Genomic DNA, 27,494 nt, shown 5'->3' with positions numbered 1-27,494 from the left:
TTCTAAAGGCATCTCAACAAGCTAATCTCCTTACTCCTCCCTGTAACGACACTAATATAAATACTCCCAGAGTGCAAGTGAGCTGCTGGAAAATTGCCTGGGCTCTGGCAAGGCCACGGTGGTTGATTAAAAAAAGCAATTTACTTCAAGTTTCCTAGACAGCGGAGAGGAAAGGACCACCTGTGTTGTCATACTGATCCATAGCCCTTTTCAAGAAGTAGCAGTGACCCATCATAGTATCAACACACACATGCCTGCATCCACGCACACACGCACGCACACATGCAGTAAGCTTCTCTGGCTAAAAGCAACTGCTGAAAGACTGTGATATAATGTGATGTACATAGCAAAATGTAGTATTATATAGCATATTAGCATGTTAGCATATTAATGTAATAGAATTTGATGCACATTGATGTAGTGTAATGTGTTATCGGAAATCATCTGTTGTGGAGAAGAGTTACAGTACATTATGTCTTTACATAATGGCCTGCAGATGTCTTTACATAATGGCCTGACCCTGGTGCAGAATCTGACACAAATGTTTTATGTTAATGGTATTAATGTACAAGATCAGTCAGGGATACAAGTACACAACCTTTAAAAGGTGATCTGTCAGAATGGAGAACAACAGTTCCTCAGTGAGTCTCCATCGACCACCTCACAATATATGTCTACATATCAGATATGATTAAATGTTTCTGTATTATATTACATTTAGTATCAAAATTGAAAAGTCAAAGCCCAGTGAATGTTTAATTGGTATAGTCTGTTATAGGCTTTTATTAAAAATGTGTTTAGGAGGCTTAGATGCAATTGCTAATAAGAATAAGAATAATAAGAATTGTTCTCCTTTTAATAATAAAAGGCAAACAACCTCCATGAAACATCTGAAAAAAATCTCATATCTTTACAGTTGCGTGCTCTCTGATCCTTTCAACCTCCTAATTGGGCTGTGGTATGGTTATTATTGCTATATCCCTGGACTGAGGGTCTTAGAAAGCAATAAAATGTTATTAGACAAGGTTTAACCTCATACAGGGAACACCAACACTGCAGAGGGCTCGAAAAGAGACATTCTGATACCAGGAAATCTTCCTGGTGTATTAATAGGGCATCCAAACATGGTGGTGGATCAACCGTACTGTAGCTCACCAGAGTTTACCTCACGTTGTCCATGTGATGACGTAAGGAGGAGATAAACTGTTAATCATGCAGATCCCTCCTTATGAAAGGCAGGAGAGCCATATTGATAACTGAATACATCTTAGAGAAACGCTGGTGAAGAGAAAAAGTACACGAAGAGCTGTATTGTGCATTTGTTCCCTAATAAAGTTCAGACGGTTATGGACATGATAATATATGCCATTTAGCCAACGCTTTTATCCAAAGCGACTTACATTGCAGTGAGCGCATACATTTATCAGTATATATACGGTCCCAGCAGGAATCAAACCTACAACCTAAGCGTTGTTAACGCCATGCTCTACCAACTGAGCCACAGAGGACCATAATGCTGACTCTACATTACAGTGGTCACATGACCCAGTGACTCAAGTTAACGTTACGTTACAGTATACCTGACTCCAAAAGATAATATGAATTGTAAGATTGAAAATGATTCGCTCATCCCTGTGTGACAGACACTTATGTATGAGCCTAGGCTACAGACCAGAATCACAATATGCTTTTGCCATGCAAGAGTTGCAAGAAATCGTGACGTTTACAGTACTCGGTGCAATACCGTAGCCCGATGATTATCTACGTGTTACCAACTATTAGTGTACAGTACTTGGTGCAATACCTGAAGACTGATGACTATAGACACTAACAAATAACATTAAAGTGAATCAATGTGAAAACCAGGTCATGAGTATGTAGCGCTGTTTTAGCAGAACTGTTAGCTCAAAATAGAAAGAATGAGGATCGATTATCAGTATAAAATAATACATTTAATAATTCAAAGAAACATACAGACAAATAATGAAAGCACTGTTGTAAACGAATGGAAGTTTTACCAAAGTCTTGGTCTATGTGTGTCAGGGACACACAGGAGAGGGATGCTAAACCAAACTCCAATTACGCATCTCTGTTGCATCCTTTTATACCATCCCAGTAAACAATAACACATCAGAGGCCAGCATCGAATGGGAGAAGCCTTTTAGCAAACCATATCCGTACATTACAATGGCATGGAATTTACAAGTGTTATGAACAGGCAGATCCGCCAGTGCTCCGGGCTAAGAGAGGGGGGCATCACCATTCACACCAGGAGATCAAACAGCACTGCCACTGTAATCACTGTCACATGTCACTGTCACTGTCACTGTCATTGTAAAATGTTTGGTACACACACACACACACACACACACACACACACACACACACACACACACACACACACACACACACACACACACACACACACAACCCCATGACTGTCTGTCTCCTCCAAATTCATCACCATTGGTACCACATGACTTCCTCAATAGGCTACTGTGAGATTTACCTGCTATTATTACAAGTGGTCCGTGTGTCTTTGCGACAACTAACGTGTCGGTCTCTTGTCATGCAAGTACCACGCATTGACCACGCACTTTTGGTAAGCTGAGGGACTTTGGCTGGGGAAATGTGTCCCCTCTCAAATTCATTCTTCAAGAATCAATCAGATCGGTATGGAGTGCTTAGTGGCATAGCATACTAATGTGCATACCACATAATTGCAAGGATCCTGGTTCGATTCTGACCCTCGACATGTCATCCTTCCAGTCAATCTCTACTGTCTCTATCCCAATAAAGCAGAAATGCCCTAGAAACATATCTAACAAAAAAAACTAAAAACAATGATATATGATTAATTGAAATGACCATTGAGCAGCAGGGAATCTTACAGATTGTGCCTTATAGTAAAGGAGTCTCAGCAGTCTTACTGTAATACTCCCCCAGTACTGTAAACTATATCTAATGTAGCTGCCTAAAGCTGTTGGAAGTGTGCCCAGGTCAGAGGAGCTTACCCATGATTTGGGACATGCAGGCTTGCTGCCCCGGGACTCCTAAGGGCACTGGCACAGTTGGCACAGTTGGTACTGTTATAGGGTGAGGTACAGTCCAGTTAAGGACAGGGGGGGACCACGGTCCAGCTAAGGACAGGGGGTGACCACGGTCCAGCTAAGGACAGGGGGTGACCACGGTCCAGCTAGGGACAGGGGGGGACCATGGTCCAGCTAAGGACAGGGGGTGACCACGGTCCAGCTAAGGACAGGGGGTGACCACGGTCCAGCTAAGGACAGGAGGGGACCACGGTCCAGCTAAGGACAGGGGGTGACCACGGTCCAGCTAGGGACAGGGGGGGACCATGGTCCAGCTAAGGACAGGGGGTGACCACGGTCCAGCTAAGGACAGGAGGGGACCACGGTCCAGCTAAGGCGGATATGCCTTGAGAGCTGTTCTGATCAGACCTGGGATCAAACTGTATTTGTATTTCTTTCAACCTGGATGGAGCGATGGGAGAATGATCTCACAATTTCATTTGTTACATTCCAAGAACCCTCCCCCCACATGCCTGTAGATCATGTGTCTACAGGTTTTTGCTCTTCCCATCTACTTGATTGATGAATTAAGGTCACTAATTAGTATGGAACTCCCCTCACCTGATTGACAAGGTCTTAATTGAAAGGACAAACCAAAAGCCTGCTGACACTCGGCCCTCCATGGAATGAGTTTGACACCTGTGCTGTAGATGATTGCTTGTCGTTATGTGCATCGTCTTGGCTGATTTCCGACCGGGTAGGAATATTTTGCAGAGTTGTAGCTAGATGCTAGCTTGCAACATTAAAGAACATGGAAGAAAACCTGAAGGAAAAACTGAATTTTGTTTTGCCAGAAGTGTGCTCTGTACACACAATCTAGTGGATGAAGGCATTAGGGTTTTGATTGGTTTGACGTGTGGCGAGGCTTCACTCATTTCAAACAGGTTTCCCCCCATTTGTAGCTACATTCTGTAAACTATTTCCGAACTCGGAAAGCCTGGTCTCAACGAGGTTAGCTCAGCGGACATCTCAAGTCCACCCCATGAGCTGCTTCTGATCATGAGGTATTTCCTTTTTTGTGTTGCTCATCATATCACATGTCGACCAACTGACTTGTCTGAAACCCACCAAAGGGTTTATCACACCAGTGTGACCTTATTCTATACCACTACCATAACCAATGTGAGGAGGGTTGATTGATGGGGGGGGGGGGAAAACATACATTTTGCAATGACCCTTCATGATTCATGTTAGTCTGTAAGCTACCATGGAATGCAAGTTGTAAAAAAACAGGTGATTTGTATACCGTACTGTCCCTGACAATGAGTTGTTATGACAAAGGCCCGTAGCCAGGCTAGGGAGTTCTCAGAGATCTGGGCTTCATTCCATTCCAGAAAGTTGTTCCTTCCTTCCTGCCCTCGTTCACTCGCTTTCACAGATCTCATAGGACTAGAAAGATTGGTAGTGACTAGGTGAAGGTCTTGCTTACACCTACAGCACCCGGGCTTTTCAGATCTGACCTGTGAAGGTGAGCGAACAGAGGGCAGAGGGGAGGAGACAGGATAAAACGTTTTGGAATAGAATGCGGCCCTGGGCAAAAGGAATGGCGGTAAGTAGGTCTTTGTTAATCTCTGGTGGAATTAGCACTTGGCCACTCCGTCATAACCCACTGAACTTAATGTTGCATTACCTGGCAATCTGCACACAATCCTGCTGTACAAACCTGCTTTACAAATGGGTCAGAAACAGAACCAACAAGCACCGCTAAACACTGCAAATGCATCATCATAGGCCAGCATTACATTGGCATGTGCCCAATATTCCCCATACAGACAAAAGAACAATTCAACGAAGGATTCAGAATCATACTGTAGCCTGTCATCAAGTCAAGATGGTGTCATCAATAAAACATCAATGTGCTTCAATGCTTACTATAATTGGGGTAAATTCAGAAGTTTCTAGTTATGCAGACAAACTTTCAGAGACAGAGATATCTTTGTAAATACTGTACAAACAATTCGATTCTGTCAGAGAGAGTACAAGTTGGAACCCTTGTATATGATGCTAATTGTCAGTTTGCTTTAGTTCGTTGACTATAGCACAGCAACAAACTAACCATATTCACCACAAAGGATAAATATGTAAGTGTTTTAAATGTGTGTGGTTTTCACTAAACACCAAGGTTACCATCCTGGACCCTCTGTCAGAGGAAGAGTACAAACCCTAGATCTAGAACAGACTGTTTCAGGGCTCCTATATACCATAACCTATATTCCATTGCTGCAAATTATAGCCAGTAATATTACACCTTAGTCAGCGAGAAATGCATACAGTAGATGGAGGGCAATACAGAGATTGTTCACTGTTACAGAAACAGAAAACAGGCCAGGTAGCGGGCACTGTATTAACTGTAATTTCCAGAATGATAGTATAATAGAACAATTTGCAACAATGAGAAACTCAGGGGTTTTGCTCCTATCCATGAAGAGGCTTTTGCAACCCTGTATTAGGAATTATATGTAGATATTAGGCTGGACTTCCGGTGTGACAAACTGAAGGAATGGCAGCCTGAATTTATTGTCTTGTCTCCAAACCTTCCAAAAAAATCCACCCCGAAGTTTCAGTTAACACACACCATCATAACAAAAGACAAGATTAATGTAAGTGCAGTGAAAAATAAAACTTTGCAAATCAGCATCCATTAACTTGGTGCTATAGGCATCATGGCGCCACATTAGAGATGCCCAGTAATCTTGGGGTGTTTTACAACCTTTTATCACTTAACTTATTCATGAGTATCGATTCAAAATGACAATCTCTCCTCTTTGAGTATTGGGCTGAGTGCTTGTGGTCAACTTGAGGGGATGGGGGGCGGAAGAGGAGTATTTTGGGCGAGGACCTGATATCTGATGATGAGAGAGCTGCAGCCCTCTGGACTCAGGGTGTTGGAAAGAAGCCACAGACAGTTGTTCATTTACCACATTTTGAGCGTGTGTTGTGTGTTGCTCCATAGCTGTCTAGTAACTGTGTAGTTACTCGTGTAACAACACTGAGTTCATACGTTGTGATAATTTGGTAATCATATGCATTTTTATCGTCCATAAGGCAAGGCAACTCACCACGCAAATGTGGTTACAAACCATCTGTGCTACATTAGCCTCTACCTTTGTTCCCACTTGTTGTTTCGCACAACTGCACAGAACTTTCACAAGACACACAGTCACTTAAACACTTAAACCTGTTCATGGTCTCATCTTCTAACAGTGTTAACAACTCTCTTTTATATTCTCCAACATCAGCTAAACATCACATTTTCCATACAGCTTTCTTAGTCATTAACAAAGCAGACTAGGATAGGATAGCAACGCATCATTCACACAGATGGTGTGATGTTGACATGTACACACACACCGCACAAACACGCACACGCACACACACACGCTCACACACGCACACGCACACACACACACACACACACACACACACACACTCACACACTCACACACTCACACTAAGAGAGAGGTGACATGACACTTCTTACTATGACGCAAGGTGCTCTGGTAAGTTCATTGAACAAATACTTTTTGCTCAGAATCTTTGGGACAGTACTTTTACTGAACTCCCTCTTTCACTGCAGTAAGAGTGCAGGCTTACATTACACACATTGTATTCCAACAAGAGAGGTACAAACAAAGCCCCTACATGTAAAGAGTACATTACTGGTGTGTGCTTCTGTGCATGCATGCGTGCATGTGTGTCTGTGTGTGCGTGTGTAATTTCTCACACTTTCAAGCCCAAGCCACAGTCTTTAACAATTAACATTGCTTGCCAATTAAGAGTTAAATCAATGCTTGACCCAGGGTTATTTGACTGCCGGTCTCCCTTTCCGTCACCAAAATAGTCGATGCATGACTGCTCAGGCTACATCGTGATAGATCAAAGGTCGTAGGTGAAAACTGGTCTCAGTAGCCACACGCGCGCACACACACACACAGACACACACACACACACACACACACACACACACACTCATTGTAATGCATGGAATGGAATGAGGAATAGTATAAAACACATGTTATATCTATACATATGTATATCTGTACATGTTCCCCTTCCAGTCCAGTCCAGCCAAAACTGGCTCACACACATACAGTACACACACACACCTAGCATGTTCTTCATAGCTCCAACATTTGAGACAACAACTGAAGAGGGCTGCAGTATAGGCCTAGTGGAGCATCACCAAAGAACAATACAGCTGACACTTTTATCCAAAGCCACTTACATTGCAGTGAGTGCATACATTTTTCAGTATACATGGTCCCAGTGGGCATTGTTAGCGCCATGCTCTTCCGACTGAGCCATAGAGGACCATAGAGGAATACACCCAGCGTCTGGTGGGGTCAATGGGTGGCAGGCTTCAGGCAGTTATTGTATGCAAAGGATTGTCAACCAAACACTAAACATTGCACCTGTGTGTGGCCAAATGTTTTAAATGTGACTGAACCTCAGTGTGTTTTGATTGAAACCCTGAAGGAGGCCGCTTGCTACAGAAATGTCGGTTAAATAAATAATTAGCACTAAGAGTGTGTTGCTTTCTTTCTTTCTCTTTTCCACCTGCCAGCCTGCACCTCACCAAGATTTTGGTGTGCGTTTTCTTGTTTTTTTTGGAGGGTCCAATCCTCTCAGTGTGCTGAAGCGATCAGTTTGAGAACATACTCCTTCTGAACCGCCGTTGAACCATGGTTGACCCCCCCCCAGTAAGCTCACTTATTTGGCAGAATGGTTGGTTGACATAGCACACAGCAGACCATTATTAATCACATTTCGGGTTAATGTGCCTGGTTTATCCAAAAGGCTAGCTTTCATTTGCAATCCCCCTGGGCAGGTTAAAAACATAACACACAAACACATCAAATACTTGCGCAAAGTCAGGCCACAGAGGTTGGCAATATATAGTAGGTGCTAGAACCGATTAACATATTGCAATAGTAGACCAAACATCATAAAAAGTGTTGTAATGTCAGGATGGTGAAACCAGTATGTACACAACTACCATCACATAAAAGCTGAAAATCTCTACTTTAACCTCATTGTAATTGTTTGATGAATTCAAACTTTTGGAGTGTAGAGACAAAAGAAGAGAAAATGCTTCACTGTCCCATTACTTACACAGGGCACTGCATTTGATGTCAAGCCATTCTGCACTTTACAATGTTGATTTGTTTTTAGTATGTAAACTTCCATAATCTCATAATATTGTCATTGTTCACTTTTGTTTTTGGCTGTAACTTTGTGTAGTGCTAATTTGGCTAGGTCTCTTTTGTAAAGGAGATTTTAAATCTTAAAACTTGGTAGAATAAAGTCCAAGGTGAAATTAAAAAATGAAAATACCTTGTATAGTTGAGAGGGCTAATGCTAGGGTAATGTTCCAGGAATGTTGGTTTTGTACCATGAACCATATGGTCCTCCTTTTGGTGTGGTCCTCTGACTATTATAGATAGCTCTTGAATATTAATATAGTCTGGAAATAACGTTCATAGCAAAGACATTAGGAGCTGCCAGTTATCTGATTTTATCTCAGACTTTATCTCTGTTGGCTGTATTTACCTGACTAAGAGGCTTAATGTGAGGTCAAAGGAGCGACTGATCTCTCTAGTGCAGGTGTGGGATGTGAAACTGTACGCCACTGTTGGCAAAGATCACCTCAGGAAGCCCAGCTGCTACCAAGTGGATTTGAACCTGGGTCTCTTGCATGCCACCAGACTGTGTAAGCTCACTGTGCTAAAGCCTGGGCAGCACCATGAGGAGCTACTGCCACAGCCAAGGCTTCAGATTTAATCAAACCACCTCTGTTACAGAAAGAGGGGCGAAACTTTCACAGTGTATGTGTCAGAGTATTGACACTAAACAACTGCTCAATCACTTCAGACTCTAAACAGTTTAATCCCTGTCTGGTGTCAGTGTGACAATTGGATGATTGCATTAGTGAGACTTTCCATAGTTTCGAACAACAACAAAGTCCTGTAAATGTGAGATAGTTTGCACTCTACTGTGCTCTCTGTTGGTAGCCATCTGTACTGCAGTCTTACCTCATTCCATAGCAGTTGGATTGTAATATGACGGCATTATATCCACAATGGCATTACACTTGCAAAGCGTGCGCATGTGTGGAGTTTGGTGTATGTAACCAGTGTGTATCCTTTGGCCCATGGCATCATGCCATCAACAAGGTCTCTGGGTCTTGAAAATTGCAGCACAATGTGTTGGCTTCATGTGACACCATGACACTGTGTGTCCCTTGTTCCCACACAGTGGGGTGGGGTGTATGTAAGTGTGTGTGTGTGTGTGCGTGTGTGTGTGTGTGTGTGTGTGCGTGTGTGTGTGTGCATGTATGTGTGTGCGTGTGTGTGTGTGCATGTATGTGTGTGCGTGTGTGTGTGTGCATGTATGTGTGTGCGTGTGTGTGTGTGTGTGCGTGTGCGTGTGTGTATGTGTGTGTGTGTGTGTATGTGTGTGTGTGTGTATGGGTGGGTGCGTGCATGTGTGTGTGGGACAGGAGGAGAGGAGGGGTGGTGTAGGCCTGCATGTGAAGCCATACATGTGTGGCAGTATGTACAATACCAGCGTCTGCAGTATGTCATGACTGCTGTGCTGGAGATATCCAATCGGGTGGAGAGAGAGGACAAGTTGGGGTTACAATGGGCTCAGTGTGAGAGGGGTACACCTATAGAGAATGAGAGATAGGAAATGTCTCTCGTGCTGATTCGCCACCGACAGGGAAATTAGAATGCTTTGAAATTAAAGAGACACATTCGTTTAGTTTGTCCCTTCAATATATGTGATGGAATGCAACCCTGTTATTTAGGACTGTTATAGTTTGATCCAACTTAAATCATTTTAGACAGTCAATAGGTCATTATCATTACACTGGCTAAACCATTTTGGTTTTCTAGAGAGTGTGAAATCTCAAAAAGGCCTACAAATGCGGCCATGGCCCATCCAGAAACTACAGTAGCCTACCTTTTATGCAGTGCTTTGTGACTCCATGGGCACCAATACAGAATGACCTCTCTCGTCTCGCAAAACAGATGCAAGTATTTTTGTAGGAGGCTGCGGTCCTCCGTTGGCAAGCTCTTTAGGCAATATAGGCCCGTTAGATGAAGTCACAAACATTGCAACTGTAGTCGACTCCCACTCGGCCAGGAGAACACAGGCAGAGCATTATGTGTCCAGTACCAGCTGGTACCACGGGCTCCTCTCCTCGTCCTCCAGCCCAGACTTCTTCTGTGTGTGTGTGTCTGTAAGCTGGGACATGGAACTGAAATATTATAACAGCAAACCTGCGAATCATCTCCTCCTGGGCTGCCTGCTGGTGTTCTCCTTTTACACTTGTTGCCCTGCTGAACAACGTAAGTCGTAGTCTGTCTTTGAATGCGATGCTTTTGGTGGAGATGTCTTCTATCTTGGCCTGTTGAGAGGGTCGGCGGATGTGGATGTTGTTGTTGGTTTTTCCAACGGGGATAGCTTGTACAGTGTGTGCTTCTAGGTATTTCCGCAGGTTGGTTTTGATATCTAGTTAAAAAATCACAATTACCTTTCTGTTTGTCCTCCAGATATATCTATTGAGAACCTCTTCTTTTACCTCAATCACACCATAGAGTCTACAGTATATGAATATAAGATGCTATTACATATTACATGAACAATATTCATTGATGTTTCTTTGTGCATATGACATTTGTTTGACCCCTATCATTTCTTTCTCTCTCCCCAAAGTGTGTACAGTTTCTCATGAGTCTGTGGTAGTAAAGGAGAACAGCACCGTTGACATTCTCATTGCCAAGATCAACTCCAGCTATGATGTAACTGTGACCATAGTAGAGAACCCTGAGGATGCCTTCTATCTGAAAGGGTCAGATGTGATGGTGAAGAGAGGGTTGGACTTCGAGGTTAGTTTAGAGCTCCAATCTATTTGGATTATTTGTCTGTGCGTGGCTTGAGATGATATGCTTTTAAGCATGTTTTGTGATCGATTGTGACTGAGAGAGAAATTGAGTGCTGAGTATCATGCTCACATCATCAGACATTGTGACAGGGTCTCTATTGACAACAGGTCAAATAGTCCACATATTATAGATGTAATAGGATTGTGGGTAATCACTAGGCTACATTCTATTCCAAAATCCTTCTCCCCCTATCTGTCCTTGTTTACTACCCTTTGCAGATATGATAGGCCCAGGGGAGGCTGGTGGAGGTAGAAATCGGAGGACGGGCTCATTGTAATGGAATGAGGAATGTTATGAGGAATACCATTCATGAATTACAATGAGCCTGTCCTCTGATTTCCAACCTCCACCAGCGTCCACTGGATAGCACCTAAAAGGTAAGAGCAACATGGGCAGGCTAGGTGGAGGAAAGACTTGCATCTACTAACCCAGTTGTCTCAGATTTGTGAACGGGGGAAAGCAAATGTAGATGGTAGAGAGCTACTTTTTAAAAATGGAAACTAGCCCTAGCTGTTGTTGTCTGTTTTGTTTCTTCAGTTGCTGCCCAGTGGAGACGCTCTCACAGTCTTGGTGAAATGCAACAGAACGGGCTCCAAATCTGTGAGTAGAGATGTCACTGTTGAGTGTGTGTGTGTGTGTGTGTGTGTGTGTGTGTGTGTGTGTGTGTGTGTGTGTGTGTGTGTGTGTGTGAGTGTGTGTGTCACATGGGGCAACATTAGTCATGGCCAATGTTAAGATACAAAAACATAATATTATGCTAATGAGCTAAGCAAGTGGAATTCAAGCAGCTGGCATCGCTATTTCTAGGCGTTCTGTCAAAGGTTAAAAGCATATTTCTTGAATTTATGTAAATATATCTGCTCTACACTCTGTGCTATATCTACAGTATTTAAGTAAACATGTAAAGAATTAGAATATCAAGGTATCCTATTTCGTAAACTAATAGCTTGACCTAAGAAAAAGTTTGCTCTTTCTAGTTGAATACTTTCTTCATAGAATAGTTGAATACTTTTTAGAATACTTTCAAATGCACATTAATAAGTGATGTTCTCCCTCTGTCCTATCCAAGGTAACCGTGTCCATTGAGGTTTTTGTTGAGAATGTGAATGATAACCCTCCAAACTTTTCCCAGAGCCATTATGTCCTGGACATGAATGAGGTGAGGACTTGTGATATATCATACATGTAATCTATTTCTTCAACAATGTCTTACTAATCTGTGGGGCTATACAGTTAAAATGGAGATGACGTGTAAGCAAAATGGTGACAGTTTCACCCAACCTGTCAGAAGTCAAAGTAGAGCCACTACTGTCTTGATTATACCTATCCAAACCTTTCAGGTGTACACATGTCTTGGGAATAGTAAGGGCTAGGGGTTGTGTCTGGGCAGGGCCCCTGACTCTGGAACCCTTTCTCCTCTAGCTCACTCCTGTCAACACCAGTGTTGGGCTCATAGAAGCTACAGACGTTGATTCTGAACTGCTCTACTATCGTCTGGAGTCAGCCATGGTAAGACTCCCTCTCCATACTATACAGTACATGACAGAATAACACAATGCCTTACACGATAGATACGTAGACAGACAGACAGACAGACAGACAGACAGACAGACAGACAACTAGATATTAGATAGATAGATAGATAGATAGATCTGTTGATCTACAGATAATTGATTGATCTTCATTGATAGGGAAATTCATTGTCATCATCAGGTACAAACATCATACAGACAGGTCAATAAACAATACAAACTAAAAAGTACTTACAGTATGTGCCAAAGTGATGACAAAAGAAAAGATGGAATGTTGCTTCGGCTACAACTGATGTGAGAAATTGAACTTCGACGTGAGTGTCACCCCCCTTATATTAATTACATGAAGTCATAACCAATTTTTCCAAGCAGGACAAGTATTTCAGGCTGGAGAGCGTTAACACTCCCAACATCCTGGTGCAGAACATAATGGATTATGACGCGATCCAGAAGGTCTCCCTTGTGCTTCACGTACAGGTACAGTAAAAACATACTAAGCAACATTCGGGTGAATTTCAATAGTTTATGGTGGCTTCCTCTCCTCATCTCCTCCTCTCCTTCTTCATCTACACTGATAACCTTTGACCTTGGAATCCGTGACGTCATTTCCCAGGACACGTTTAATGGTTCAGAATCCGACGAGCCCTTCTTCACCTCCGTGACCACCATCACGGTCAACGTGAAGGACATCGACAACCGTCCTCCGTGGTTCCAGCCGTGTGTACGTGCCAATATTGGAGTGGCCAAGATCTGTGTCAGCGCGGGCTACAGGGGCAAGGTCAATCTGACAGAAAGAGAGGTACTGTATGTCTCACCAATCAATGATAGGTACTGTATGGCCCAATCCCAATACACCCCTTGCCTCTGCTTGTATGCTGATGTCTCTAGCTAGCTAGCTAACGTTACAACATTGTTTTAAGGCTGATTTGTGCATGACAGTCCCACATTTTGACATATTTCCATGTCGCATTTCCCCCCTTTGATGGCATATGACGAATGAATGTCCGGCAACAAACTTGTCGCGTCTGTTTACGCATCGACGACTACTGATGACGTATCAGCGTCTTGAAGGGTTGTCCCATTTCATAAGGGAAGATTTCAAGCACTACCCCTTGTAACTCTGTTCCGAGGGGCAAGTTGAAAAGCGAGGGGCACTCGAAAAAGAGGGGTAGGGGTAAAAATAAGAAATGGGATTGGGCCTATGTCTCACTCCTCAGTGATAGGTACTGTATGTCTCACCCCACAATGATAATAACAGTTATTATTGTGAGGAATAGATATTTTACAGGAGAGATATTCATAAGAGCCAAATCTGGGTGATGAAGCTCCAACAGACAATATTTTTGTTCATCAGGATGGTGCTTTAGTATTGGAACCTGGTCCAGTGTACGCCAAGGATGGAGACAGAAACAGGAATGAACAGATCAGCTACAGAATACTCAGAGGTAGGAGACTGTTGTTCTTTCGTTTTCGTCCTTGTGAGGTGTGTGGCATTGGTATTATATTCAAACAACACCGTATTTGAACAAAATGTGTGTGTGTTCTTTATCTAGGGAATGAAGGAAGTATACTCCAGATTGATGAGGACACTGGGAACATTACCATGGCTAAAGCTGCTGATATTGCAGGCCCGATAACCCTCACTGTTCTGGTATGCAAATGTTTTTGTTCACCGATTCTTTGAATTTCAACGCACATACCCACCTTCACTGGATGTGTCTCAATAGTCTGAGGTGGGTTCCTCGGCTTGTCTCCTTTCCATCATCTGCGATGATCTGAAACTACTGAAAAGGTCAAAGGTCAAAGCAAATGGGTGGATGCCAACCGGCCACTCCCCTTCGCTTGTCTAGTAATTTCAGATCAATGCCGGAATAGGGAAACAGGGCCCATTTTAGACCGTTGAGATTTACCCACCATCCCACCCTCCCTCCTCTCTCCCCCCAGGCCTCCCAGGTGTTGAACAGAGACCAGTTTGCAGTGACTTTAGTCACGATCGAGGTGATGAAGAAGAGCAGGAACCCTCCTCGGTTTGAGAAGGAGCGCTACGAAGGTTACATCTACAGTAACTCAGTCCCTGAGAGCATGATCCTCAGAGACCGCACCTCCAACAGGCCCTTCAGGGTCCGGGCCCGGGATGAGGACTTTTCCACAGTAAGAGTCTGATCATTACTGTGTCTGGTTGTTCATGGTGCCTATGAATGATTACATGACACTTTTGAGAAGTTTTCTGTGTGGAACTGGTGAGACCTCACACGGTCCTTAATTAACTGGGCTTGTGTGTGTGTGTGTGTGTGTGTGTGTGTGTGTGTGTGTGTGTGTGTGTGTGTGTGTGTGTGTGTGTGTGTGTGTGTGTGTGTGTGTGTGTGTGTGTGTGTGTGTGTGTGCGCGCGTGCGTGCGTGCGTGTGTGTTACAGGGTGTGAATCCAGATGTTAAATATGAGGTTCAGTACAGCAGCTATGTCAATGTGACTACAGAGGGGTTTGTGATTCTGAAGAGAGTCGTCAAGACCGAGTCCTTCGCTTTGCAGGTGAGTTTCACCATCACCTCCACCCTAAACATCACATTAGCTGTTCTGTAGTCAAGAGAGCATACACATTCATCCTATTCTATTCTATTCTATTCTAACAGGATATTGAGAGGCAGCTGTGGCAATTCATATTAGGGGTTTTCAATACATTTCAAAGCCTGTTTGTCTTTATAATGCTACAGTTTTTGTTTCTGTGGTCCTTTCCGTGGTCCATTGAAAACCCCTAATATGGCTCAGTTAGTGGAGCATGGTGCTAACAATGCTTAGGTTGTGGGTTCGATTCCTGCTGGGACCATATATATACTGAAAGATTTATGCACTCACTGCAATGTAAGTTGCTTTGGATGAAAGTGTCAGCTAAATGGTGTATATTATAAATGTTGTTTCCTGTGTGTAGCTCCATAGTAGAAGGATATTGAGAGGCAGCTGTTCATATTAGGGGTTTTCAATACATTTCTATTTGTCTTTATAATGCTACTGTTGCTAACGCTATTAGCTAATGCTCATGTTTTTGTTTCTCCTTGTTCCCTGTGTGTAGCTCCGTGCCATAGACGCCTCTACTGGAGAGTTTGGTTCTGCAGCCCTCTCTGTCCAGGTCATACCAGGTAAGACCTTTACGGAACATCCCAAGCCAGAGTTAACACCTGGGGAAATACATTTACATTTATGGCATTTAGCAGATGCCTTTATCCAAAGCGACTTACAACAAATACATTTGTTTAAGTAAGTGAATCATCTATCCATCAGTCATCATAAGAAAAAGTAATCAATGCTCAGACCAGGGGCCACTGGCAGTCACAATGCTAGAAGTTTTTTTTAAAACATTTTAACAGGAGAGAAACTTGTACAGGGGGGTAGTGGGGATGAAGAGGTCTTTAGGAGAGACGAAGCTTAATCTGTGTCCAGAAACCAGACCCATACTGTATGTCTATGTTGCATAGGTGGTTTAGAGACCACAGTTGCATGATGAGACAACCCAGTCTCTTAATTAAAACATCATATTACCGACATAAACGCATAAACTTAAAACGTTGACATTTGTGACTGTGTAATTCTGAAGTTAAAAATGAAAGCACAGGTGTGCTTTTTAAATGATTTGAAGAAGTAGAAGAAATACAGTCAGGCCAGTTCAATTACTGATTGACTGACAGTCCTTCTCTCTGTACAGGGCTCCACATAAAAACATCCCATTGAATTGAATAATAATAATTGAATTATATACATAGTCAGTGATTGACAGCATGTATGACGACAAATCAAATTAACAAGTAAGGTCAATACAAATGTGACACTAGCTAAATCTACAGTGTTGGGGCTCTCTGCTGTACTAACATTATCTATTATTTTGACCAACTGAATGTTCTCATCAGTGACCCTTGACCTTTGCAGCGGTGGCAGTCCCATCACCGTCGGGGGCGGGGTACCGTGCTGGTGACATGGCTCTTCTGGGATTGGTCATGGCAGCAATCCTAGTCCTCTGCTTGATTGTGATTGGCTTCCTGATCTCCCGCCTTAGGAAAGGGCACACAGACCTGGATAAGCTGTCTAAGGTCAGCATTGCTCTGTGAGTTCAGCTTATAACGCTCTGTAGAAGTCCTGATACAGGGCAGAGCTGCAAGGTAGGCCAACTACTGGCCTTGAGGAAAGCACTTACCCACTACACTACTCCAGGGGTGCTGCTCCCAGCCTCTGATCTGTGTGTGCGTGTGTGCGTGCGTGCGTGCGTGTGGGTGCGTGCGCGCGCGTGCCTGTGCGTGCATGCGTGCGTGTGTCAGTGGTGACCCAGAAATGTCATTTCCATGGTGGATAAAGATAAAGTTATATTCTATTCTGAACAGTGATAAAAGGGGCTGCTGGATTCAGATCTCAGACAGGCTCACTGGTGAAATGCCTGCTACTGTAGAATAGCAATCCTGAATGGTTTCATTGAATATGCGTCCATAGAAACTCACAGAAGGGCACTGTGTTTAAATCCGAATAAATGAGCTAACAGTGCAGTGGCATCTGTGACGGCTGAACAATGTGTCAGTACTCTACTGTGCATTAACCTCTGTATCAACTAAACTCTCTTCACGCAGTGTTTGGGTCCATGCCTTTGGTTCCGCCAACCCTCGGAACAGCCCAAGGACACTATGCAGTACACCAATGACGGCTTCCAGACCGAGGGGGACACAGGGGGCCGTGCTGGACCCAGACGTCCAGACCCAGTGGACCCCAGGCGTTCTACAGTACCGCAGAGCAGGCTGAGGGACAGGGTCATTCCCCTAGAGCGACGCAGCAAGCACTGTTCCTCCTGCAGCATCTATGACAACCACGCAAACCATCTAGCCAAGGGTAGTCCCCTGGCTGGGGGGAGAGGGGTGAAGAGGGGGAGAGGAGGAGGAGACAGGGATGGGGTAAGATCCATCCTGAGCAGGGACAGGAGGAGAGAGGACAGGCAGAAGATGGTGTGGTTCAAGGAGATAGAGGACTCGTCAGAGATCGAGGTGGAGATCATCCCGGACACTGTAGGCCAGGAGGAAGAGGAAGAGGCTGGGGAGGAGGTGGAGGGGGGAGACGACGGGAGCCCCTCTACCCAGCAGACGGAGCTTGATGGTGGGCCAGGGGATGTGAGCACGGGGCCTGTCCTGGAACAGGAGAGCCAGGGAGAGTCTGAGTCTGCAGAAAAAGAGGCGGGGGAGACAGAGAGTGACGGCTGAGGGAGGATACCAAGAGGAGGTGACCTCAATATTGAAAACCTTTATTTTGGAGTGTGAATGGAGATACAAGACCACTCCAATGAGACCATACTATAGGCGGATATGCGTCTACGAGTGACCTACTTAAGTGATGATCAATTCATTAGACCATTTTTCCCAACTTGGACTATACCCAATACTGGTATTATCTGTATATTTTACCACTCTTTCAGAATTCAAACATTGGAGTGATACAGGCTTCCTACTCAGGAGAGCATAAAAGAAAACCCCTACACCGTTCACTCTGGGCTGCAGGGAATATTTCACCTGATTTCTTATGGAAAAGTCGTGGAAAAGACCGATGAATAACCTCTAGTGTTTATAGAATCATAGTGCTACAAAATCTTCTGTGGGAAGTTTCTATGAGCTTTACTAACACAAGAAAAAGGCATGAACATGGACACCTTGTGACCACTGTAAAGATATGTGAAAAGGAAAAAAAGATGACTACTGAATACTAAAATATGATGAATATTTGTGTGAATTGTATTCTATTGAACCTTTTGCAAGAATAACATTATTACAGTATATAGTTCTGAAAAAAATCTGTGAAATAGCATTTCTGGCATTTTTTTACCATTCATGATTTATCAGTGTAGAAGCATTTGATGGAATAATAAAACATTTGATTGAAGAGATTTATTGTGAGAAGACCTAAGGTTACTGCCTGCTTCGCAGGGTAAATTACAGAAATGTTCTTCATTTAAATTATTTACGTTTATGGCATTTAGTAGACGCCTTCATCCAAAGCGACTTACAACAAATACATTTGTTTAAGCATGTGAATCATCTATCCAGCAGTCATCATAAGAAAAAGTAATCAATGCTCAGACCAGGGGCCATTGGCAGTCACAATGCTAGAAGAAGGAAAATTACTTCTTTTTTTTTTTTTAAACAGGAGAGAAACTTGTACAGGGGGGTAGTGGGGATGAAAAGGTTAAGATGTAGCCTGAGGAGATGGGTCTTCAATCTACGGCAGAAGATTGGTAGATATTGAAATCCAGTATTGTAAGTCTATAGATCAGGCTTATATTTATTATGGAATGAAAACAACAGAACCCAGTTATGTCAGATACATGAAATGCATCACATTTCATCTCATGGAATCACATTTCATCTCCATAGCGTCAATATACATAAAATTGTAATTTAAAAAACATAATTTAGATATTACAACTAAGAAATAACATGTAGCAAACGAGACATGACTTTTAAAAATGTGTTTATTTAATCCAATCATTTAAAAGTAAGTCTCAGGAGGGCCATCACCCTCTAAAACGCAAATTAAAAATTCTTCCAATGCTTCAAATACAAGTCCCTGATTTAAAAACGATAAACCACTCAGACATTAAAATTCCCAATACCATCATACACTTTGATTCCTGATCATGTACAAAGTCTCATTCAACATTACCGTGTTCCACACGTCACACACTCAGCAAATAATTTGAAAAAGTAATGAGTTCTTCAGATCAGTGCATTTGAACTCGACACAGATCTATCGCTACTAAGGATTTAAAAGCAACAGAAGCTTGTGTAGCACTGCTCAATCTTGACCCACTTATGTACCGCAGACATCGTAGTTCCCAGGCCTCGTTGGGCTTATTTGGATTTAGCAAAACCCACTCTATTGTTCTCACGGTCGAATACCGTGTAGTACGGCCCAATGAATACATCTCCCAGAATCCAAAGCGGTCCAGCAGGGGCAGGGATGTCCAGGCCCATGAACCCACTCAGGCAGATGGTCTTGCCAGCCTGGGCCACCTAGCGAGGTGGAAGAAATAGGAGACAGTGTCAGACACAGGGCCTAGATATGTAAAGTCATAATATCATTAACTAAATAAGCTGATGAAATATCACTGTCCACAAATTCAATTAAAAAAACACTAACATAGTACTACATAAGGCGGAGGGTTACAAGGGAGGGTTTGTAAGCCAAGCAGCCATAATTCAATGGGTTAATTGCTTCATTTCTCAGACAAATCCACATACTGTAGGATTCCTCTCATAGTTTTGAGCGTTGCCAACTACACAATGCAGTGCTTGTCTGATGGGAGTGACGGACCTGACACAGTTTACAGTTATGAAAACAAACTACTCTCTTCTGCACTCTACTGGACACTTCATGTATAGTCCATGGTCTTGTGTGGCTCAGCTGGTAGAGCACGGTAGGAAGGAAGGATACACAAGCCAATGGTAGACTCACCTTGAGGACGTACTGCTCCCCGGTCAGAGTGTAGGCCTGTCCCCCCAGATTGAAGGTGATGATGGGGAGGGTAGGGATCTTGTCACAGTTCACCATGTACTGAAACACAAACACAAGACACACTCAGTGATGGTGCCCCAAACTCAAAGCAAGCATTCAGAAAAAGAAACTGTTGGTCAGACACTTTAGGTCCATGACAATGTATTTACTGTGTGATTCAACCTATAGTATATTGGAGCACAACTTTCTAGCGAACGGGAGAGGAGAAAGTCATAATGCCTTCAGGGCCCTCAAGAGAACCTCCTGTTTGGTTGTCATTGTACTTATGGACTTCTTAGCTCATTTAGTGCCGAGGGTGAATAAAGTCACCCAAACAGTCAACATTCTAGAGTGCCAAGGGTGACTTTATTCACGGAAAATGCATACATGATGATGCTTCATTTTGTAGCCAATCAAAGTATTGTTGCGAGGTAAACACCACATTAAACCACTTAGCACTCTAGGTGGTGAGTGTTCCGGAATTCTTTGGCAGTTGGCGAGTTAAAGAGAAAGACTTTGCTGACAGAACTGTTCTCCAGATGTTTCCCCCTACCTCTCCCTGGATGAGCGGGGTGGCCCCGATGGCCTTCTGCAGGGCCTTGACCTCGGCTGAGGGTCCAGTGATGAGGGACGTGCCAGTGTCCACGATGGCCTCACAGCCTCCCTTACACAGCCCCAGCTGGCTCCCCACAGTCATCCTGTTGAACAGACACATGCACGGTGTAAAGCTAAAAGCCTCCTACCTTCACTACCTGGACAGTGCAAATTGGTATATTAAAAGAGTGGCGCCAATGAAATTACTGGAGGCTTTAAATAGTTCCAAAAATTCCTTCCTGATTTACCCAATCTAGATGTTTTATTGGACTAAGATATGCAAGTGGGCTGGGCTAACAAGGAGGGGGACGACGACGACGAAAACAGGCGGTTTCAGCCCCAAAGAAGTCCCTCACCCGTCCATGTGAATCTGCCAATAGGCCTGACGGCTGATGTTGATGTAGTTGAAGTCACCGCTGTAGTACTTGGGGTCAGTCCCGCCCAGCAACAACTCACCACCGGGCTCAGTGTCAGGGTTCCTAACAGATAAACACACATTCTCTATTAGTTGACTCAAACTGATTTCAAATGTCGTCAGTTGAGAAACCTTTGCATTTCTTCAATTGACTCAAGGATTGAAGTTAAGTCCAATTTACTTAAAAACAGATGACGACTTTGCCCTCACCTGTTCAGGTAGAAAGAGAAGACGTTCTGCTCCACCTTCTTTTGACTCATGATGTTATCGAACACCGGAGCCACTCCGTCCACAGAGATGCGGGGGTAGGCCATCCCCAGAATCCCGTCAAACTTGGCAGCTATGAAGGCCACACCAGGCTGCTTGATGGCCTCTCCAAACACCTGCTTATCCACCGATAAGTCTCCAATCTGAGACAGAAACCACAGCCATTAAAGGGTTGGTTCAGGTTTTTTTCAACTCAGTTACTTCAAAAGTAGTCTATGGGCCAGGAGAAACTTTAAGCTATGGTTCAGAGTTGTTTAAATAGTCACTACTAACGTCAATATATCTAATATATTATGCCATTTAGCTGACGCTTTTATCCAAAGCGACTTACATTGCAGTGAGTGCATACATTTCAGTATATATGGTCCCAGTAGGAATCCAACCCACAACCTAAGTGTTGTTAGCACCGTGCTCTACCAACTGAGCCACAGAGGACCACTTCAGCTAACAATTTAGGCCATTTATAAGGGAGTGTACGTACCGTGCATGTGTCCTGGCTGAGGTAGCCAGACAGACTGCCAGAGCCATACTGGATGGCAAAAGCAGTTCCATTCTTCACATACGTGCTGGACTTGGCCCCATTATATTTGTGGTGGAGCACTGTAAAGAGGGAACAAAAGTGATTTTTTTTAGCTGATAAATGTATAAAAAAACAGCAGGGTTGTGGGAGAATAGATACTTACAGCAAGCGATGTCAGTGAAGGAGCAGTGGACGGAGGGAACCCACAGGTTGGAGGATCCAGTGTCAAACACTACGGTGAAGGGCTGGACAGGAGAACCCAGGCCAATCTCTCCATAATACTGGGCCTACACACACACACACACACACACACACACACACACACACACACACACACACTATAATTGCTGGTATACAAGGCTGGACATGAGCCCCCAGGTTTATACCTAATGCAGACCCATAAGTAGGGCAATTGCTAAAAACTGGTTTTAAGACGACCCACCGTCTTGCCATGGCTTTACAGTATCTAGGGTGTTCGATCGAAAATGCATGACCAATTCAGCTTGTGTCATTCTGATTAAGCTTTCTGTGACCCGTGGAAACAACTTCAAAGACGACCACCACAACCTCCAAAGTTGATGCGAGACAGCAGCATTGTTGTGTCACAGTGCTCGGTGCTTATCATTGGATGAATTAAGTTACGAAACCAACTTTTTGGATACGATTCACAACATGAAGGATCTTATTGCTTTAGCATTTGGAAGTGAAATGTATCAACCAACAAAGCACATTCTCCCTCATTCTGGGCAAAGTGGGTGAACACCCTATAGAATCACAACAGAGTGGATGGTAAAATAAAAACTGTTGGCATCAGCTATAAATGCTGTATCACACGCCCACGCCACCAGGCCCACCGCCTCCAAAAGGTTAGGTGCCAGACAAAGGCAGATATGGACGGTTCATCCAAATGTGTCTCGTCACGTCTGTCATGTGATTGCAGCTCTCTCTAGCTCCCATGACCTGCCACAGCTGGTGTTAGTCATTCACTTTCTGTTCAGTCACATTACTCTGCAAGAATACATAACACTACAAAACACTTTAAAGCCATGAGTCAACTTCCTTCCTTCCGTCCCTCATGTGACTCTGTAAGCAACAAGCCTATTACTCAATGCCTATAGGCCCGTTAAATCAATTTAATCAGGCTTCTTCAGCCCCTTTCTGGTTATAATCTGTAGTTTGATTCCCAGGAGTCAAAGTCCATGTAATCTCCTATAAAAGGCTAAGCACAGGCCACTTTTATCTTGTTAATGTGCAGACACATCAAGGGACAGGGGTTGAATTCATTACCAGCTGTGGCTATCTATCGAAACATCTGATAGAGAACTGAGATGGGAAGTGGTTTGAAGTGGTTGAAAGCTGAAACCATATAACCATTACAGTTTCATACCTCGCAATAACTGGCAACATTCATGGATGGTGTGAAAGCCACAAACCAAATTATGTGATGTGTCATCTTGACAAAAGTCACTGTTATCTCAGAGGCCACTGTGTACTGTACTTATCAGAGGCACAGTCAAACAAACAGAACCGAAAGGGACTATTCTCACACTGTTCATTTAGGTGTAACAACGTTTCCAGGCTAATTTATATGATTAACTCAATTCAAATGGGCCTGTGTGTTAAAGTTAAACAAAATAAACTAACAGTCAGCTGATCAGGCTAAAGAAGCTTAGAGATCAGGCGCCCTAGTCTTAGTCACCCGTCATATGACAAACCTTCCCGTTATGTCAACACAAAAAACAACAAAAATGCCACCACCTGAAATGAGAAATCTGCCATTTGCATGGGTTGTGGGCTAGACTTGCAATACTAATTCCCATTAAGCAAGGAGGATTAGCCACCAAGGCCATGCTAGTCACTGACACAAGAGCTTCTTTGTTGAGTTGCTCCGTTGCTTGGCTTTTAGCTTGGAACGGTGACTTAAGAATGGAGAATACCATGCAGGGGTCACTGGTTAGGGGGAGGGGGGTGCTTACATCGAGGTAGTTCTTCAGAGTCTCTGGAGTAGGTCCATTACTGGAGGGGAAGCCAAAGTTGTACTTTAGGGAGTGAGTTCCAGCCAACAGCTCCTCTGCTCTCTTCCCAGAATCCGTCAACTGGCGCCTAATGGAACGGAATTTCTTCAACGGAATTCTGTGGGAGAGAGGGAATGAGATGAATTCCTCAATTATCTTGCTGATAAAAAAGAAAATGCAACTCAGTTGTAGCCTTTTGGACTTGTAGATGACATCATACAGGAAGTATAAAGCAGCTTTTTGTAGGACTAGCTCAGTGGCATTTTTAACCCTAAAAACTCTTAGATGCATGCCAATGGAACCATTGAAAACACAAATACATGTTAACAAAACTTCCAGCAAATCCGACCACTGTCTAATTTCCCTGTTAGTTGCCCAAAATACTCATGGTCTTCATCAAGCATAGATGGAGCCGATTTATTTAGGGATCTAGGGTAATAGTTTCGTAGTTTCGAACAACTAAGGTTCGACATCGTGACCATTTGCTATTAGATGAGATGGCTTCAACATTCGTTGTGGACGTGTTATATATCGATATAACCATTCGTTGTGCTCGTTTTATATTATATTTTTGCCACAGATAATGTTCCATACAAAATATTGATTACATATATACACACACACACAGGTAGTTATATAGTGCACTCGTGACAACACAACTACAGACCCCAGGCACATCGGTCGTGTGCCAACATTGCGCAGCAGTTTTGAGTCTCTCTGGACGGTTGACGCGGATTGAATCAGAAGGCAGCAGCAGCATCTTAGTGCAGCGTCAACCAGACTCTGATCCAGAGATAACTCAGCTTCATCCACCTTTATATGTCGGTGAATATAGTTTACCCACCTTTTCTGCTAGGTCAATGTCATTTGCATTCGGGTTTACCCACCTATTGAACCCATGGTGTTTAGGGTTTGCCCTTGCCTTGCTCCTCTGTCTAGACTTCACTGTCCATATTAAATTAATCTATGTATGCATACTAGCAGTTAGTTTGAGCTCGATAAACACTAGTCATTGTCTACAGTGTTAACCTAGCTAGTGCACTTGTATTAACTTCACATGTTAACTTTTGCTAGCTATCATTTCCATCCAAACAGTTACACTAGCTGGCTAGTAACAATAATTTGACCACGAATTGCATACTTGTTAAAGCTAGCTCCACATTAGCTATACCTAGCTTGAGCTAACATGAATGTCTCTTACCGGATTAGTGCGTCATTTGTCAGGGCAAGTGCCGCAAACAGAAACAGGTACAACATCTTCATTTTTACTGCTGCAGTTAAACCTCCCTAGTTGAGTAATTAAAAATGATTAAATTTACAACCGTCCCAGCCCGCACAATGACAGGGCAGTTTCACAATTGAAATCAACAAAAACAGTCCTTTATATCACCTGACTAAGGCAGCGTGAGACAATCACGTGACTCTGGTTGCGTTCTAGCAAATGACCGTGTTTGAGACGACACATTTTGGGCAGTCGCCGACCAGCGCCTTTCCATACCTGTTATATGATGGGGATCAAATCTGTCTGACTTGCTGAACATTTTCGGCTGCATGACATTCACGAGAGTCACGAGAGTCACGAGTGCCCTGAAGTCACTTCACTTCCCACAAGCTGCATAGAGCCGTTGTGGGAAGCACTTTTCATGACAAATCATGAATGTTTTCTGGACAACGGTACCTGAATCAGGAAATCACGTGGCTGTTATATCATGTATAGTATTTGAGAGATCGTACATTATGAACATTCATCATGTTCATCGATTATTTAAAGACATATTATTGAGGATTTCATAGCCGTCATGTTGTCACTGCGATGTTCTCAAGGCGTGCATTCAAATGTGCACTTCATTGTCCAACTTACATTGCCCCCGCCTGTTCAACTCAAACAAGCCCATAATTCTAGAATGAAGAAGGTTAAGTGCCTCGAAATCCAATGGGAGCCCCGGAAACGAGCAACGGAGGCACTGCAGGCATGCGCAGAGAGGTTTTTCGGTGATAGGTTTAATATTTCATAATATAAATTTGTGAAACTAGCTGGACAAACAAGTGCAATTAAGTGGTTAGATATTTTAAATTGTATCACCAATGTTTTTTTGTTTTTTTTATTCATGCTCATCGGGTTAGGATTAGGGTTAAGGTTACCCCAATTGGCTGGCTAAAATGTTTAGCTCTGTGTGGCGAAAATAGACCCGCCTAGACATTAAATACGCTTAGCTCAAATCAATGAAAAAGCTGCGCATGTTGGCAATTCAGAGGTTGCAGGTTCAAAACTCATGTGGAGTGCCATGGAATGCGAGGACTGTTTACATTGTTATGCATTTTCTTATCATAGCCTACTATGTTGACTTTTACTCTTCTGTCAGAAAATCCAAAAGAAGCCATAGCAATCTGCCTGTTACTGTTTGCAGCAATTTGACTTTCGGTCACAGTGGTGGTGCCGTGACCCAGATTTGAACTGGGGTTGCTGCAGTGTCATGAGTTTATGAGGTGTGACTGAGGTGTGTCATGAGGTGTGACTGGAACAAAGCTGAAAAGGTGATAAACTCACTCCTCACAAATGGAAATATCCCCAACCCCTTGTGGCCAGAGACTAAAGTAGCCTATCAGAAGGGCACTGCTGTAGACCTATCTATTTCTACCTATTCATAATATATGGCACTTAACTGTACATAGGCATAATGACTTAATTAATAATGACTTACTTTTGCTGAATGTTTGTTTCAATCAGACCATTGACCATTTGCAATGTTTCAGACCCATGAGAAAGAGACCCAAGGCAGTCAGGTGTGTAATTTCAGTTCTTCCTTATTGTAAAATCTTTAACTGACACTTCTAAGCTCTTCACAAATCATCAGTAGACCCAATGACATTCAGAAATCAATATTGCGATGATCACTTTTGACCTTATCTCACAGACTGTGAGCATGATCCACAATGTGGTGTGGTTGTGGCATGCTGAAAGACAAGCCCTGCCAGCAATATATTATCCAGTATTTACCCGTGTCAACACGCTACGACAGACACAGCACTGCCACCAGTATACCTTAGGGGGCGACACTAGGGCTTGTGACAAACAAAGAATGGGGCTGACAAGCAAGGATTTTGGTGTGTTGGTGCAATAACCCTACTGTCCAATGGGTTGAATGTATTGTAGCCAGGATCCCTGCAGTATTATGTTAGTAGTATTTCATAAAGTACCTCAACACATTCAGTGCTGCAGCTATAGTGTGTGCCTGCTCTTTCTTACGATTACTGTTGGACTACCTGGATACACTGATGATGGATTGCAGTAGTCTACTGCCACATCTGAGACATTATAAGATGTCTCACTTGTCTCTAATAGAGTGCCAGACGGATCTGTCATCTTATACCCAGCATTAGATTTTTTTCTTCTGAGTAACAACCCTGCCAAAATGAATTAGTGTGAGAGATTATTAGACATACAATCATTATCATTCACCCATTTGGACAGGTCCAGACACTGTCATCCATTAACAAGTTTGGCCAATAAAAGTACAGTTTATTCAACTTCAGACCAGAGCAACTCCAGACACCCCTAACCCCAAACGACCCACCCCCACCCCCCCACCCCCACCCCCATC

At 43.4% G+C, this 27,494-nt stretch overlaps 2 protein-coding genes across 2 annotated transcripts in view; both read right to left on the bottom strand.

Annotated features, from left to right (window-relative positions):
- The window catches only part of LOC310812386 (C-myc promoter-binding protein-like), a 316,219-nt gene that overhangs the window by 11,022 nt on the left and 277,703 nt on the right, over window positions 1–27,494 (bottom strand). The gene's annotated exons all lie outside the window — the stretch shown is intronic.
- Window positions 19,042–25,276, bottom strand: ctsd (cathepsin D). The gene is made up of 9 exons (XM_083679854.1): window positions 25,094–25,276; window positions 23,854–24,010; window positions 22,041–22,164; window positions 21,839–21,957; window positions 21,301–21,500; window positions 21,032–21,154; window positions 20,635–20,779; window positions 20,043–20,141; window positions 19,042–19,600 (listed from the first exon to the last, which is right to left on the bottom strand). Exons 1-9 carry the CDS (start codon window positions 25,153–25,155, stop codon window positions 19,439–19,441), a joined length of 1,191 nt encoding a protein of 396 aa, XP_083535980.1. The 5' UTR covers window positions 25,156–25,276; the 3' UTR covers window positions 19,042–19,438.

This window comes from Argentina silus (assembly GCF_951799395.1).
Source record: "Argentina silus genome assembly, chromosome: 11".
Taxonomy (NCBI): Eukaryota; Metazoa; Chordata; class Actinopteri; order Argentiniformes; family Argentinidae; genus Argentina; species Argentina silus.
The sequence above is the reverse complement of the archived record's forward strand: the minus strand, read 5'-3'. Positions and strand labels throughout refer to the sequence as shown.